At 48.8% G+C, this 17,447-nt stretch overlaps 2 protein-coding genes across 3 annotated transcripts in view; one reads left to right on the forward strand and one right to left on the reverse strand.

Annotated features, from left to right (window-relative positions):
* ACTR1A (actin related protein 1A) overlaps positions 1 to 12,540 on the reverse strand; it is a 14,867-nt gene extending 2,327 nt beyond the window's left edge. Inside the window, exons 1-10 of the mRNA XM_038140736.1 lie at positions 12,384 to 12,540; positions 6,741 to 6,805; positions 5,780 to 5,855; positions 4,898 to 5,023; positions 3,989 to 4,113; positions 3,469 to 3,685; positions 2,472 to 2,564; positions 1,578 to 1,752; positions 657 to 718; positions 242 to 282 (exon numbers count right to left, since the gene is read on the reverse strand). Of these exons, the coding sequence (XP_037996664.1) occupies positions 242 to 282; positions 657 to 718; positions 1,578 to 1,752; positions 2,472 to 2,564; positions 3,469 to 3,685; positions 3,989 to 4,113; positions 4,898 to 5,023; positions 5,780 to 5,855; positions 6,741 to 6,805; positions 12,384 to 12,431 (1,028 nt within the window). The 5' untranslated portion in view covers positions 12,432 to 12,540. The remainder of the gene's footprint in view (positions 1 to 241; positions 283 to 656; positions 719 to 1,577; positions 1,753 to 2,471; positions 2,565 to 3,468; positions 3,686 to 3,988; positions 4,114 to 4,897; positions 5,024 to 5,779; positions 5,856 to 6,740; positions 6,806 to 12,383) is intronic.
* Positions 12,541 to 14,358: 1,818 nt separating this feature from the next.
* Positions 14,359 to 17,447, forward strand: part of SUFU (SUFU negative regulator of hedgehog signaling) — an 88,515-nt gene continuing 85,426 nt past the window's right edge. The window contains exon 1 of one of the 2 annotated variants that reach the window (XM_038140358.1): positions 14,359 to 14,678. In XM_038140358.1, the coding sequence (XP_037996286.1) occupies positions 14,497 to 14,678 (182 nt within the window). In that variant the 5' untranslated portion in view covers positions 14,359 to 14,496. The remainder of the gene's footprint in view (positions 14,679 to 17,447) is intronic. The other variant, XM_038140360.1, reaches the window with a different exon arrangement.

Here is a 17,447-nt window from a genome sequence, read left to right on the forward strand (position 1 = left end):
GGACAGTCACTCCCTCTCCCACCATCCTCAAATGTGCCAGTGCTACAGAGCCTGGCACTACCTGCCCCCTCCCACATGACCTGGTGACTGCTGCTTCAAGAACACACCAAGCATTGCCCAGCTGAGCAATACAACCCCCTGACACACAGCACCAGCTGGGATAACAACATGAGAGCTACTGGGCTGTGCCTCCCCAGCCCAATCCCACAGCAAAATGTGTTGCTGTGCAGCACATACATACCCGATCCACGTGGAATACAATCTCTCCTGAGGAGCCGATATCTGCAAGAAAGAGAGAATCAGTCTGTACCTTCCCAAGCTCCAGTGTGCTCCTCCTAGGACACTGCCCACACTTCACTCCAGCTAGCACCTGACACAGATGTGATCTCTCCTAACAGAAAGACACCTGGCAGTCCACCCAAAACAGCCACTCTGGTCCAGAATCCTGGACAAGGGTCATGTCAGAGGAGCCACCTTCTCAGTGGTGAAACCAAACTGATTTTCATCACAACAGCAAATGCTGTTGGGCATGTAAGTGTCTCAAGAAAGGCATTTCTGATTTGAAGTAAATGGCAGCTGCAGTCTGGGCAAGGTTCTTTCAAGGTCACAGACCAACACACTTGGTAAGTGACAAACACAAAAGAGATGGATCTTACCCTTATTTTGACGTCTTTCGGAGCTAGTTTCTTCACTTCGCTCAACAGCCTGTCACCAAAGCCTACACAAGACAGAAAATGTGTAGTGTGAGCACCTCAGCAAAATCCCAAGTTCCACCCACTAACGATGTGGACATGGCCTATGCAGTCCTATTCAAATACCCCATCCCACATCTTACAGAGAGTCCAGTCTGGGGAGGCACAGAACACAGACAATGACTTAACAGGACTTTGTCTCACTGAGAGCTCAAACACTGGCACAATGGGCTCTATTCCTCAGCAGCAGCCCTGAGTCAAGCAAGCAAGGGTTTTAGCTAGGACTTCCTCCTTCCCTAGGCATTCCTCCTGTGTCCAGCGCATTTGTACAGCGGGTTGAATGGGAAGACCAGGATCTATTTGAAGATTCCAACCAGTGGATAACAGACTCGAGTTCTGGCAGAGGGTATCTTTAGGTCAACGAGTACCAACTGAGCCCTGAGGGGATGGGTTGAAAGCTTTCCACACACACACACACACACAGCTGACACTCATGTAGGACTAGGACCATTGAACCCTCACATATCAGAGACCTAAAGAAACCTTAGAAGATGGAAGAGTCCTTTTTGGTACCTAGTCTCAGATATTGTGAGCTACAGCAGCAGGAATGAACACAGCTATTCAGTCCATCCACAGGCATTGATTGGAGGAAAACAGTAAAAGCCCTCTAAGCCCAGAAAGTGATGAACAAGGTGTCCTGCATACCCAGCAGGATATGACTAAGATTCAGAAAATTCAGAAGTAAATGCCCTAATAGAGCCGAATTTACACAGCTCTCACCCCAGAGGACAAACTGGGTGATCTGGGTTATCTTCCCAGTTTCACATAAGAAAGAAGCAAGAGATCAGGTATGTCACAGCACACTGAAAGAGGAGAGGCAGGAACCTTTGAAAAGTGTGGAGCCTCCAGACAGCACAATGTTGGAGAACAGCGTTCGCCTCAGATCCATGTCTGACTTTTGAATGGCAAAAACAAGCACTTCGTGAAGTCCTTCACATTCCTCCCCTATCAGGTCCGGCCGGAACAGGAGCTCTGGGGCTCGGAAACGGGCAGGGCCAATCTGCAAGAGTAGAAGTTAGGACAGAGGGAAGAGAACAGTGTGGCTTTGTTCACTACCTACAGATGGGCCTGCCTTTCTTAGGTGAAGCTTCAGAGTAATGAAACTTCCTCAACATTCATGCTGCATCACTAGATCCCAAGTGAACTACAACTTCTACAAAGGGCACCATTTCCAACTTGCAGATGAAAGAGATGAAGAAACTTGCTCAGCCCCATACAGCAGGTCTGGCATAAAAGGAGCAAATCCAGCCCTGGTACTGGAGGTAAAACCTGTATTTCCTCTTTCGACCATTCCATAGTGGGCTCAGTCTTCTGAGGAGTATTCCTAACACCTCAAGTCAACTGTTAATGCACAGGAGACAATTCTAGGCAGGACAAAAGGCACTGTATATAAAACCACTGATGGATTTAGTGAGCTGACACCTGATCACACTCCATACCTGATCTGCATTGTTAGATCAGAGCCTGCTCTCAAACAGCTCAGAGTCCCCATGGTTACACTGCATCCTTACCCAGGACTTCTAGCAGAAGTTGTGAGGTTTCTAGTAAAGTTTTCTTTCCTTAAAAATTCTAGTGCCCAGTCAACAGCCTAGGATGAGTTATGGTCTTTTAAAATTATCCCCTCCCACCTAACACCGCATGAAATTTCCATCACTGGGGAGCTTTTCTGGAAAGCCTGTGCCTCACATGAGGAATTCTCCAAGAGCGGTCCTTACAAACCTCAATAGTGCTTCCATCTGGCAGGTAATACTGAGCCTTCTCAGTCTCCAGAGTCTCGTCCTTCTGGGGGTTTATTGACAGGTAGCAGGCACGCTGGAGAGGAAACAGAGTCAGGAAGAGGGAGATGAGATGGGTAAACCCAAATGCCTCTAATAAAATGTTTTTCTCACTAATAATCAAAATCCATGTATCCCTTTGGGGAGACTGATTTCAACAGTATTATGTGCTGGAGAAAAGACCTTTAAGGCTCATAGCAGGTAAACTACCTTGCAATGTCCCACTTGTGATCCCTAGCTGCCATGGATTTTACTCCATGAAGAGAAACAAACACAACTGAAAGCTATCATCAGACCTTGAAAAGTTGCAGCACAAGTCAATGCAAAACTGATTCCAAACCACCAGCCCACCTTCACCTCCATGTTAACAGCCTCTTAACAGGGATTAATGTGATTTTGACTATAACTCCCTCAGAATATGGGACAGCTTGCAACCTGGGACAGGTTGCAAATGACCTCTTGCAAATGATCTTGTCCACGCAGGGCCCCTTAAAGCAGGCTGTCCAGGACCATGTCCAGATGATATTACCAAGAATGGAGACTGCACAACTCTCTAGCCAAACTGTGCCAGCACTTGGTCACCCTCACACTAAAGAAAGTTTATGTTCAGTCAGAACCTCCTGTGCTTCAGTTTGTGCATCTTGTCCTGTCACTGAAATGAGTCTGGCTCTGTTTTCTCTGCACCCTCCCTTCGGACATTTATATACATCAATGAGACTCTCCCCAAACATTTCTTGTGGCTCAACAGTCCAAGCTCTCCCTGCCTTTCCACATATAAGAATCCTTTAATCATCTTAGTGGCCCTGGACTCCCTCACGTAGATAATGGATTTAGGTGCAGAGCTAGGTAGGCTGGAACTTCCCACCAGATTTCACAAGCCACAACTTCCCTTGAGAAGAAATCCCCTCTTGGACAAACACAGAAACAAGGCAGGGCATCACCTCCTTGATGGTCTTGACAATCTCAAACTCAGAGGTTGTGTGGAAGTCGTAGCCCTCCTTGCGGAGATAGAGACGCAGGAAGCGGGAGACATCCCGGCCAGCGATGTCAATCCGCATGATGGAGTGAGGCATGGCAAAGCCTTCATAGATGGGAACCGCGTGAGTGACGCCATCCCCAGAGTCCAGCACCACTCCCGTGGTCCTGCCGGTCGCGTAGCTACCAAAGGGACAAAGGCTAAAGTCAGAACAAGCAACTCAAAGCAAGCCCAGGCAAGCAGCACATCCTCGCTCAACTCAGAAAGCAGAGATTTCACATTAACAGGGCCTAAAAACCCCTCTAAACGCAAGCTCTGTTTGCAGTTCAGCAAATTTCCTGTAAACTCTTTATTACACAAACTGAGTTTCAGTTCTTGCATGAAAAGGTGGGGAAGACATCAGTGAGGTCTTCCACTTTTTTTTTTGTAGAATGGATTTCATGGCAACACTCCACAAACACAAATCAAAGATGAAAGACACTTACAGGCTAAGCACAGCTTGCATGGAGATGAATAGTGCTGGCACATTGAAGGTCTCAAAAAACACCTCAGCAGCACGCTCTCTGTTCTTGCGTGGGTTTAGGGGTGCTTCTGTCAGCAGCACAGGATGCTGGCAAAGAGAAGAGGGAGCTGTGCTGCAGTAACCAGGAGGCAGTAGAGTGCATTCCTACATGTTTCTGCTTATTTATTCACTTTAGGAACCACTGGTGCAAGAGGGCAGGTACAAAGGAGTCATTTCAGCTGAGCTGTATTAGACTGTATAATCTCTATTAGGTTGAGGACCAGCAAGGTTCTGGTCTAGTTATGAAGAAGTGTTAGGAAATGTACTCTGTGAGTAACTCTGACCCATGAAGGACTAGTAGGATGACTCTCAGTGAGAAAAATCAGCCAGATTAGCCAAAATACACACCCTAAGAAAAGGTGAAGGCACATGGTCTTTTAGCACAGGCAGACAGAAATATTCCTACTCCACAACTTAGACTGCTCTCAGACATTTAATAACTTTTTGGTCTGATCCTTCCAGACCACAGGACTGTGGTTTTCTCCTTCCTCACTTCAACTCGTGTCACTGCTGAGTGGATATGCCTGATGTGCAGGCAGAACAGGAAAAGTCAGAAACACTTGGCCTAGAGTAGAATTGTTAGAGACAGTGTGAATAGCAAATGTGAAAGGCAGATTTTCAGTTAGGCCAGACCATCAGATCTGGAGAATAATTCTGCTTGGACACTTCTTGTGCAGTATCTCCTGAGAGGTGAAAGAACCTAATTTAGCAACAGACACACATTCAGAAAGAAGCCAAAGGAAAAAGTCCCAAATCTTTCCAAGTTCCAAGGCTCCTGGTGTTACACACGCACTGAATGACGCCTGTGCCTTTACATAACGTGGTCTCTCACCTCTTCTGAGAAAGTCTGGAGCTGGTCTTTAGAATACACGTACTGCCAGATGCGCTCCATGTCATTCCAGTCCTTCACTATGCCATGCTCCATCGGATATCGGATCGCAAGAAGACCTCTGTGCTCCTGAGCAAACAGGAAGAACACGAGAGCATCAGAGCTTCCAACAATCACACTTCTGAGCACTGTGACTGTGACTTACTGTCAGACTCACCTACAGTTTTGATTCCACTAAAAGATAACTTATCTATAGCATACAGGGCAAAACCTGAACATTCATCACAAACATCTTTCCCAGAGAAGCCAAGAGTAGACAAGGCCTTTTCATACCAAGCAGGAATGTCTACATCTGACATTTGCAGAGCTTATTCCATCACAACACTTTCAAAGTCAACACACAGACACCAATCATACAGCATCACTGTACTACCAGATCAGCCATGATACAAAAAAAACATAATAGGATGTTACTGGGGAATGCAGTTTGAAGGGCTCACAAGAAATGTGACCACACAACTCACTGCATGCTGACAGAAGCAAGACTGTGGAGAGAAGCTTACTGCCCATGGCAGGGAGATACACAGCAACTGAGTAGGGTCCATTTCTAAAGTTCCCAGTCCAAAGTATGTAACCATATAGAGCTAGAGGTAGCCCAAAAAGAAAAGAGAGATATCGAAGGCCTTCGGAACTAGGTCTGTGTCAGCAGACTGGCACAAGAATTTAATTAGCTTCACATTCCACCGTGGACACACATGCAAGTGACAATCTGTTCTACTCTTCAGACCTACACAATACCAAAGAACCACAGCCCAGCTGCCACATCCCCCCCTTACAGCAGCACACTGAGATATATGAACAAGTGCCGTGTACAGGTGTTCTTACCTCTGCCTTTGGACCAATGAAAATGTCCCCTTCTAAAGCACCAGCCATGACACGAACGTGCTTTGGTCTGCCCACACTAGAACAGAGACAAGAGAGTAAATGCTTCTACAAAGAGCTCAGATGCACCCAAGAATTGCATACTTTGTGCTTCTCTCTGTCCCAACCAGAACTTTCTCAGTGGGTGAGTCTGGGGGTGCTACCAGGTGCAGACAAATCCAAGTTGGCTCTGAGCTAATCTCAGAAATCAGAGGTGAAGGGGACAGATTGTAGACAGTTCTCAACTGGCTGGAATTAAACCAGTTGAGTCTGGCCATATTTTCACTGATTATTCAGGACTCACCTGTTTCAACAGTGCCTGGGATGAACATGGCTAGACTGAGCAATCGTCTGAGGTGTTGCATCCACATGTGCTGCCTGACCTCAGGCAGACTTCTCAGATTAGACATTTTTGTCCCATACCCCACCATCCCATACAGAACATATTGCTCAGAACACAAAACTACTCACTAAAAACCCACCACACTGAAAATAAAATCCAGTGACTACTCAGAGTTCCTGTTCCAGCAGTCTTCATCCTGGCAAAACTCTTATAAAACTTACAAAAAAGTCTGGCAGGAATCAAGATATCATACCACACACCGAAAAAATACAGAGGTCTTCACACTTCTTATCCCAAAATTTACTTTTTCCAGGTCCTTCTCTCATGTGTGCAGATTAAAGGATCCTACAGCTTTGGTTGTGTGTTGAGCCTGACAAAGTGATGTCATCTTTTATGATGTGTATGTGTCCCCAGAAATCTCAAAATATTTAACAGTGGAGCTCTCAGCTCCCTGATGCTTCTTTGCAGCAGGCAGAAAAGAGTAACTCATTTTTTCATTCATGCAACTGGGCAATTCTTCCCCTCTACATATCAAAGAACTGCTAAACAGAACTAAGTTACCAAGACCAGCAGAATACTTACTAGTTAGGAAAGCAGTATTTTGGTATTTGATCGCCCGCAAAACCTGCTTTAATCACACCCGAGCCCTGTGGAAGCAACAGACAAACACGTGAGCTCATCGGTCATTCCATCAGCTTCACAAGTTTCAGAGGAGCAGCAAAGTACATCAGGACTGCCAGATCCTCTCCTTTCTACTAGGAATAAAGCTCCCAAGGTACTGACTCTCCAGGCTGCCTGGGGATGGGAAGTGCCAGCTTGGCTGGAGGGAGTGACTGGCACCCTCTCTGGCAGTGACACATCTCACAGGGCACAACCATCCCGTGCACCCTGGTACTGCTCCGCACACCCCCAAACACCCTGTTATAGACAAGTATTTTTCTAGCCAGGATTATGTGAGGGGTGCAGGAAGCTAAATCCACACTCCACAGGTGTATCAATATTAGATAACCTTTGGGGGGAGGAGAACACTCCGGAAAGCCCAGCAAGAACGACTGAACTCTGCCAGCTTCAGGAGGCACTGGAAGAATGAAGGCTCCAGGCCTCTCAGAAGGAGATTTGGAAAAGATGGAGGGAGGGCGGATAAAGTCAGAGAAGGAAGTAGCAAGGAATTTTGAGAAGCAGACTGGAGAACAAATAGGGAAAAGATGATCAGATGGTGGAGGAACTAGCTAATGCTAAGGAGGCAGAAATATGGTCAGAAAAGACACTGGAAACCAACCCAGACTGTCACTGGGAAGGGCAAAGGTGCCAGTTACACTGCAAGGGGAAAGGCTGGGGGCAGGAAGTGCAGCTGATGGGATAGAGCTTGTTCAGAAGAGTCAAACAAGAGATGAGAGATGGCAGTCAGGAAGGCACAGATCCAAAGAGCCTTCTGCAACATTCAAAGCAGCAAACACAGGGTGGGTAAAACCAGCCACAGCAAGGCCCTGGCAGGGAGTCAGTGCCGGGCATCTGGCCCCACAGCTCTCATTCCCTGTCCGGAAGCATCCTGGGAACACCATCATCAACTTGGATCTGTGCTGACTCCCTCCCCTCCTCCATTTCCTCTCCCTGCACAAGGGAATGACATCTTGAAACAATGAGCAGCTTGCAGGAACACCCAAGTTTTGCTAAGGAGCGGATTTTCATAGGATCTCCTCAGATAAGCCGTTTCACTGGTAATCCCAGCCTACCACGGGCACAAGCTCTTCTGCAGAAAGAGGAGCAGTTCTGCTCAGCCCCATGGTGGGAGCAAAGTATGTGCGAGCTTGCGCCGAAAGCTGTGACCTGTGAAGTGCCTGTTCACTCTCAAGGGCTCTGCAGTAGGAATCCTCTGGTTTGGAGGCCAAAAAGATATTTTGGCTACCCTGCTGCATTTTAAAATGAGTAGCAACACAGCTCCTCCATAGCTTTCCCCTTCTCACCACCTCTGCATGGGTCAGCATCACCACTTTTGCTTCAAGGCTGGGGCCAGATGAGTTGCTCAGGGCTCTGACAAGCAAGCCCTGGCTGCAGTGGTTTCTGATGCTGCCTTCCCAGTGCCAGAGGTTACCAGCCAGAGCAGGCTCAGCAGAAAGGAATGTGGGGCGGCCCCAGCCTCTCCCGTTCACAGTCCAGTGCTTTACTGCCAAGCTCCTTCCATCAGCAGCTTCAGCAGGGATGTCGGGCTCCGCACAGAGGGTGTGCACTCTGCCACCAGAGCCGGGATACTCCTGCCTCTAAACCACCACAGTCAGATTCGCCAGGACACATCTGCAGGAGAGAAGTGTCAGGAATACTCTGCAAACCAGACATAGCTATTTATAAAGCAAATGAAAGGCAGATCCTTGTCTCCTGATAAACACCTGCAGCCAGGCTGGCTCCAGGAGCACACCCAAGCTGCCAACTGGGCAGGACTAACTACTTCCTTTCCACACGAGGGACTCGGCTCCAGCTGCATCCCAAGGTCTGCACTAACTGATATCAGTGTGACAAAGTGGCGGGCAAAGTGTTAAAAAGACTTCCCCTGAGACAGACTCTCTTCTGGTTATTCCCTTCAAAGTGAAACAAGGAACAAACCAAAACCATTATTTTGATTTTTATTATCATAGCTTATAAACAATTGTCTACCTGGGAAAGAATACCATCCTATGGCAAGTCTTACAGAAAAACAATTGAATGAAATGCAGTAACATAATGTAACCACATTAGAATATTGCACTTATTGAATGTTTTGTTCAGGATCATGAGTGAACTTGTTGCTAGGGCATTCTGCTGCGGGGAATTGGTTTCAGGAGAACAATGATGCTCCTATTTTAACTTGGAGATTAAAACTTCCTTAGGTCAGGCCAAAAATTGTCCAGTGTGTCCTGGTGAGATTCCCAGCAAGTTATGTATTTTAAGATTTACATACTGAAGTTCAAAGTTAACCAAATGTGTTGGGAGTTCAGAACTCCAACTTGGACTCAAAGACAAACGACTGCTTTGAATGTGCCGGTGGGATGGGGCTTCAACACAACTGTGCTTCCAAGTGCCTGGGAACAAACCAAGAACAGCTGTTTGATATCTCTGCACTACAAAGACCTGACTGCACTTTCTGACCTAGGCAATTTTTCTTGAAAACATTTGACTTCTTTGAAGATATGTGCACACTGTGTAAATCTGTTTATTATAGACCAGTTTGAGATTCTTATGCAATGAGAGAAAAATGTTTACATTTTGAAATAACTCTGATTCAGAAGGTTTAAAGACCTGTTTTTTCATCTTTATTTCAAATAAGCAAAAACACATGCATCTTCTCTTCTGTTACAAACTCTGATTTATTAAAATTTTGAAAAAAATTGAAAAAATACATATACTTCCACCAGTAACTATCCTGGCTGGGTTTTCATTCCATTTTATCTGGCAGCGGGTTATATATTTATTTTTTTAAATTTTAATCTGAGCAAAAGAATAAAAGAAGAAAAACTATATGTCAAATGTAAAGGTCAAGAAAGATAAATTCATTAAAAATTCTTGTGAGTGTCTTGAAGGAACTGAACATACCTCATCTACTAGCTCTGTAGCCAGTTGGTTATGGACTCATTCATCTTGTTGCATTTAGGACTCAAATTTAACCAATTTAATCAATTTTCCATGTAGCACTTTCTATGGAGAGTGCACATTTCATATTGTTGTAAAACTGTTTTATTTGTTACAGAATTTTTAAGATCAAGAACAAACCAAAGACACAACAGCCCTTGCTGGCAGCTCAGCTGCATTAAATGCCACCACTTAGACTACAAGGCAAACAAGAGATAATGCCATGTTCCATGGAGGTCAAGGAGTTTGCACTGACTTAGGCCACAGCTGGACTACTGACATGTGCATCATGTTCAGCAGGGCTCCCAGACTATTCAGAGAGCTTGTTGGACTGCAGATGGGAATACAACTCTGAAAAATTAGACAACGGAGACTACAAAGTTGTGCAGAGATACAGCTCCAACTTCCCACTGTACATTACAAAGTTCTCCCTGCTGAAAACATACAGCTAAGAGCAATGTGCTGTAAGAGGAAAAAACCTCCCTGTTAAATTTTTAGCTACAGAACTTCATGTCCTTTTGGAACATACTGAGATTTTAGAGCAGGGCTGGGACTGGAGGGGTCTGGCTCTCACCAGCTCAGTATCTCACCTCCCCCTTCCCACACACAGGCACATGTGAGACAGGATAACATTCAGCCTTCAAAAGGTGCCTGCAGTTCTTGCAGAAAAGCAGTAATGGAACAGCAGTGGGAAGAGTGGTACCAGCTCTGTGCAGCTCCACGTCCCATCCTGCCTGAACTCCAAAGAGTAAAAATGCAGTGTCACCACAAGCCTCCTCGGCCCGCAGCCTGCCAGCGCTCCAGGCAGATGCTACAACAACTGCTCCATTCTACTTCTTGTGCAGGGAGGGGAAGGGGGGAAGCTCGTTTATCGGAGAGGCGAGAACAAGAATTAGCTTTTATAAGACCAGCTGATAAAATGAAACAGAATCAGCTGCTGACACATGAGCCCTTCTTCAGGGCTGAGGCAGGGGCAGCAATCCCTGCACTAAATAACAAAAGACATGCTGAAGTTAAATATAGGCTACTACTGCATTGATAGCTCAACAAAGTGATCCTCACAGTGCCAGAACACCTAGGGGTAACTTTAATGTTTAGCTGATCACTAAACAACGCAGCAGGATCAGTGCTGATACAGGCATTCCTAACAACAATCAGCCCAATGCATTTTTTAACATCTTCAATAATGAAGATACATGTTTTTCTCAACATAGTCAATTTTACTGCTTACTCTCATTTTCTATTAGATGCTTTCCTTCAATGTCTAACCCAAATCCCTCTGCTGTAAGATTCAAGGGAAATAAACAAAGCCAAAACTGTATCAGAGAGCTCGAGCTGTAGAGAGGAATTTGGCATCTATAATAAAGAAAAAGTCAGAAGAATAACCGCCTTTATCTGAGAAGACCTACAAGCATTCACCTTATGAAGAGCTAAAGCAATAGGTTGAGACGTGCCAGGCCAGGAAACCCAATTCATATGGAAAAAAAATTCAGGAGAAATTATGTGTGTGGAAGAAGAATGGAGCACAGTACTGACCCTTCAAAACAACAGAATCTCAATCACTGGCGATAGAGGTCAGAAGGGAGGAGCACGGGTTTGTGACTCAGTACACTGAAGGAGGCTCCGTCCAGCACATGCCCTCCCATTCCTTCCTGGATAGTCCTTCCTCCTGGGAAGGCAGCATGGATGGGGCAAATCAAAACTGGACCCAGAAGTACCTCAAAGAGGCACAGAATCACTGTCATTCATCTCCCACAGAGCTATTACAGACACAGACTGAAGGTCTGCTTTGTGCTAATGAGCAGCATCAGCACATTGGAGCAGCCATCTGCAACACCGCACTACGCTGATGCAACCCTGGGCACAGATCCGTCAGCAGTGGCATTCCGAGGCACGGGAATCCATGCCTTGGGGACGGTCACTTGTTGTGACCACTGTGCTGGATGCGCTGGAGGAGGGACAGTACAGAGGGCAAGGGTTCTCTCTCACTGGGCCCGTGAGGGGTGCCTGGCTGGAGAGCTCCATGACCTGCACGGACCTAGGGAAGCGTCAGCACCCCCAGAGCTTGCCGGGGGTCCATCCACGGCCTGTCAGGATCCCTCTGGAACCCTGGCCAAGGCCTGCCCACGGCATGCTGGGAGTGTGGCCGTGGCCAGGCCCAGCACCCCCATTGTCCCCCCGGCACAAAGAGGGGTGGGGCGGGGCCGGGGAAGCCTCGCCTGACTGACAGCGTCCACTGCCAATGAGCGCAGGTGCTCTGCCGACAGTCCCGCCCCGCTCCGGCAGGTAGCAGCGGGCTGTCCCGCCGACTGACAGCTGTCTCAGCCAATGGGGGCGCGCCGCCCCTCCCAACCAGCGGGAGCTCGGCGGCGGCGGGGGCTGCGCCCCCCAGCGCGGAGCAGCGGCCCCGCTGCGGGTGACTGCCATTCGCCCCAGCCAATCGGGACTCGCCGACGCGCCGCGGCCCCGCCCCCCGAGGACGCCGTATGGCGCCGTGAGAGGACCGGAGGCGGCGGCCGAGCCGGCCGAGGTGGGGGGGCGACGGCGGGCGGGGCGCGGCCGCCCCGATGACAAAGGGATTGCGGGCCCTCCCCGCTCCCGGGACGCGCGGCCGCCCGCACTCACGTTGTCTATCACGACGGGCTGGTTCGCTATCACATCGTAGGATTCCATGGCGAGGACCCGCCGCAGCCGCCCGTGAGGGAGCAACAGCCCAGCCCTCGGCGGCGCATGCGCGGAGCGGCGACGCGGCGCCGCCTGGGTGATGTATTCCAGCCGCCGCGGCGCCTGCCGGGAGCTATAGTCCGACGCTGCGCACAGTCGAGCGGGGAGGCGCGCCGGGAGTGGGGCATGCCGGGAGCTGTAGGCCGGCGCCGGGAGCGAGCCATGCTGGGAACTGTAGGCCGGCGTAGGAGCGGGGCGTGCTGGGAGGCGGAGTGCGGAAAAAGGGAATCCTGCGGACACATCCACGGCCGAGAAACCGGTGAATGTTGCAGTCCAGGAGATAGCTGGGTGCTTCCACCAAAAACGCTGCATCGCAACTGGCTGGCTTATGCTTAACAGATTTCCCCCACTAATTTTTTTTTTTTTTTAGTAGGAAAGGAGTAAAAGGTGATCCCATCAGCTTCTGTAGCAAGGATCTATGACTAAGGAAAGCGTTCTACTGTCCCATAATTTCATGTGATCATCCTTACGAACGACTGATCGTGACACATCTGTTCCCTCCACGAAATACCAGTTTCTCCCCATTTTTGAGGCACGAGAGCCACACAAGAGGTGTCAGTATAAAGAATGCACATCATGAACATTTCAGTATTGAGCAATGAACACATTGTCATTTTCCATTGACTAAGTATTCTAAAAGCACTCAAAATAATCGATGCTTGAAACTCTGGGTCTTGAAATTAATTCAAATGGACTTCCATGCCAGTGAGCACACCTGAAGGCTTGACTCACCCGTCTTGTCCCACATTTCTCCTGCAGACATGGACTTTTCTCCTGCAGTTCTTGCCTTTAGTCCCAGTAGATAAATTTCATCCCAGATGTTTACCTTTAGCAACCTTCCCCATTCACCTAGTCTACAAGAGGGAGTTTTTATACAAGAGGATTGAGGAGTTTGAATTAAGACCAGTGTTGTATCACTTCAGTGAATGCCAGGAGGCACTCGTTATGGGTGTATGGAGCCAACACAGCCTTTCATACATACTCTGTTACATTCACCTTCTCAGCTGACTGTAGCTGACTACTCGGGCAGATGTCACAAAAAGTACTATCACAGTAACAGGACAAGAGAAATACTTTTCACTGTGGGAAGTGAGGAAGGACACCAACTGCTCACATCCTTTATCAGGGGATTGTCACTTGGCTGAGAGCTTGTCAGCTTCTTGACCATGTGTGTTATCCCAAATGGTGCCATGAATGTTTTTAGAATAAACTCTCACCTATTTAAGTGAGAAATGCGAGCATGAGCGCCCACCCTCTCCTCTGAGCACTCTACAGCTCTTTTTTTTCTATTTGCTGATTAACAAGCAGGACCCTGCTCTAGCAAAGGTGTGTAGGACTATCGTGCACACACCGTCCACATGTACATACCTGGCTTTGCACGGCCACAGTTGCAGTTGCGGTTCAGGAACGAGCCAGATCGTCAGTGTGCTTCGTGCACAAGTCACAGCCCCCGACCCGCTGCCCCCAAACTTCACCTTCCAGCTGCCTCCAGAGCCCTACAGACACAGAGGTCGCACGGGGAGAGTAAAGGTGCCCTGAGCCTCGGAGGAGGTGCAAAGGCAGCAGTAACAGCCCCGCTCTGTCCCCAGGCCTGCCCGGGTGCGGGGGTCCCGCTCCCCCGGGACGCGCTCCCGTTCCCGCCACCGCCTCGCGCGGCCATCGCCCCGCCCATCACGGAGCCCCGCGCCGCCGCTAGGGGGCGCGCCTGCAACGCAGCGAGGGGCGGGGGCAGAGGCGCGGCCGCCCTCCGGGCCGCGAGCTTCCATTGGTCAGACTGTTCTGTCACTCACGCCGCCTTTGCAGAGGGGCCCCACCCCCTCCGCGCGAAGCCCCGCGCAGCGCCGCCATTGGCGGAGTTGGTCTGTCACTCACGCGGCCTGGCAGTAGGCCCCGCCCCTCCTCCGCGGCCCCACGCAGCCGCTTGGGCCGGGCCGGGCCGGGCCGGGAGCGCCTGGCGGGAGCGGAGCGGGTTCGGCACCAGCTGGGACGGGCCGCGACCAGCTGCCTCCGGGACATGGAGGGCGTGCGGCCGGGCGGGGGGCCCCCCGCGGGCGGACCGGGGTCCGGCTCGGGGTCCGGGTCTGGGTCCTTCCCGTCGCTGTTCCCGCCGGGGCTGCACGGTATCTACGGCGAGTGCCGCCGCCTCTATCCCGACCAGCCCAACCCGCTCCAGGTCACCGCCATCCTCAAGTACTGGTGAGGCGGCCTGGATGGGGCCGGGGTCTTGCGTAGAGCTGGGGGGAGCCGTGGGGCCGGCGCCTTGTGTGGGATAGGAGAGGGCTTGGGAGGAGTAGTGGGAGTGGGAGAGGTCTGGGAGAAGCACTGGGACTGGGGGCGTTGCACGGGTAAGCTGCAGGGGCTGGGGAGGGTTGCAGCAAGGGGAGAGGGACTGGGGGTTGCGTCCTGTGTTAGGGGTGAGGTGCAAGAGTTTAGGGGACATGCGGTGGGTCGGGGGATGGAGGGATTGGGGGTGCAGTTGGTTGTCTAGGCGTGCGTTTGGAGGGGGCTCCTGGGGAGAATGCGCTGGCAATAGGAGAAGGGTGTAGAGAGGTGTGCACTGAAAACTGGAGAGTGCATTGGGGTTTCTGGGGTGATTTGGAGGGTCCCTGAGTGAGGGGTTGCTGATGAAGGCCCCAATTGGGGCAGATCTTAGGAAAAAGGGGTGTTACTCAGTGGAGGTGTTCCCACAGAAAGCGAGGGTCTGGGGCTTCCCTCTGGACAGCAGGCACGAGCTCTGTCTTCTGGCCAGGAGCCCGGGGTCCGAGTGTGGCAGCACTGACCGGAGCGAACCCGCTGTTGCAGCCTGCAGGCCGGACACATGCCGTGTGTAGCCGTAAAGCCCACGGGGCAGTGCCAGCTTCTCTTGGCCTTACGTAGCCATGTGTTATCACAGACTGTGAATCTGCAGTTCAGCGTCTCTGCTGACACAGTGTCTGACACCAGGAACAGCAGTTGTTTATGTGGGAGAGTGGCATGAAGGAAGTTCTTGGATGTTTAGCTATCAAGATAAGTGTCTAGCGTCTAATCCCATGTGAAGAAGGGTTCCTTTTGCTTTTTGCTATTGCCTAGCTGCTCAGTCCCCACTTCTAGGCTAAGGAACGTGCTCAAAGTCACCCCTGAAAGTTTCCTTTACATGACATTGGCCAATCTCTACCCCAGTACTTGAAAAGAACTAATAAATGCTCAACTTCTTTATTTACAGCTCATTTCTACTTGAATGTTTTTATCTAAGTAGAGTCCTGAGCAACAGAATAACATCCTCCTTGTATGCTGTTCTGACAGACAAAGCTCTTGCTGTTGTTGTCCACAGAAGTGTTGTTTTTTAAGTGACTCTAGCAAGAAGTTTGTCTGTTAGGCCTTATTGCCTAGGGCAGTATTGTATTAAAATGACACAGTGGGCTGAGATAAGATGTTGCAAATCTGAGACCTCAAAATATAAATAATTTCCTTAGTCATTGGTGCACATCAATACTTTGGTGGTGGTCTGATCAGTCTGTTTTTACACCTATGTGTAATCTTAGAGACTCATGAAGCATTTCCAGTCACGTTAGCACTTCTTTTCTATGAACAGCTTAAAACATACTGACTGTATTGACATAAGATTTGTGGAGGTTGAGGGAAATTTAGGTCTATAGTGAAGAATGACAGAGACCCTTGTCTTTGAAGCCTTGTTGTTAAGGGTTTCGCTTGATTAGGGTTTCGCTGCAGTTGGAGCTCAAACACTAAATGATTACTGCTGGCAGTGGTGGCAGGTTGCAAGTAAGAAGTAATGTGAAGGCCTGTTTATCCTGGTATTTTCCACTTAGTGGTTCCTCCAGCTGTTAGCTCAGCCAGCAGTGAGAGCTGAGAGCTCCTGTTGTAGAGGTGAGCTTCCTACTGCTGTCCTGTGCAGGAAATGCTTGTGTGAGGTAAAGCCTCCATGGATGCCACAAGTTATTTTTCTCCTCTTGTTGGGTGAAACTTGGAACTTGGTTTTGTTAAGTCTGGTAGAATGACTTCCCGCCACAACACTCTCTGCTAATCTGTCCTACTCTGCCTGGACTGCCAGCTATTAGCTGGTTTAGATTAGAAGAGGAAATGGCTGAATGAAGTTCTCTGCCTTAGAAGAAATATTGTAACACTAATCAGCTTTTAATTATATGTATCAGTTTCTCTATGGTTAACAGTGATTTGTTTTTTTTGTTCAGGGAGCTGAAGTTGTTGTCTTTGGCTGGCAGATCAGAGAAGATCCTAACTGTGTAATGTTGGAGGATCTGCAGAACTCCATGCCTGTTACATAAAAGGGTTTAGCCATGGGGATTATTTAATGGCACTAGTCTTTTAAAATGCTATTTGCATAGCTTGGGATTCAATCAGAACTTTTTGGAAGAGTTTCTGTCTTTTTGTGGAGGCCATGCACCAAGATGGAGTTTGTCTGTTGATATCCAGTATCCACTTTTATTATAAAATATGGTAGAGTATCTCAAATTGAAGTACCTTGTTGCATGGAATTGTTGGTGAAAATTTTTTTTTTTTTGTGATAGGTTTTGAAATAGGCATAATTTGGGCTCGACTACTGGGTTTTTATCACCTGTCTTAAATTTAGGCCATACTCTCAGAACCCTGTGCAGTGAGCTGTGGTCTGCAGCCTTTTGGGAATCACAGACTACTTCTGAAGGGTTGTCGAAAGGTAGCTGTGAAAAGCAATCCTATTGTCAGCTGCTGGGAAGTGACTACAAACAATACACTAAGGACTTTTCAGGGTGAATGAATTAGGAGTTTTCCAGTGTCTCTCCATTGTGGGTATCTTTCCTCTCTTCGTTTGGTGTTTTCTCCTTCCACACAAAGTTCAGAGCCCTCTTAACATCAGCCAAAAGAAGACTCTTGGTGCAGATGCAAATACAGGGTTTCCCCTGAGGCGGCCCTTGCTGCTCCTGAATGAGCTCCATGAATAGGGAATGTAACAAATTTGTACTGTACCTCTGG

Source organism: Motacilla alba, chromosome 6, assembly GCF_015832195.1.
Source record: "Motacilla alba alba isolate MOTALB_02 chromosome 6, Motacilla_alba_V1.0_pri, whole genome shotgun sequence".
NCBI lineage: Eukaryota > Metazoa > Chordata > Aves > Passeriformes > Motacillidae > Motacilla > Motacilla alba.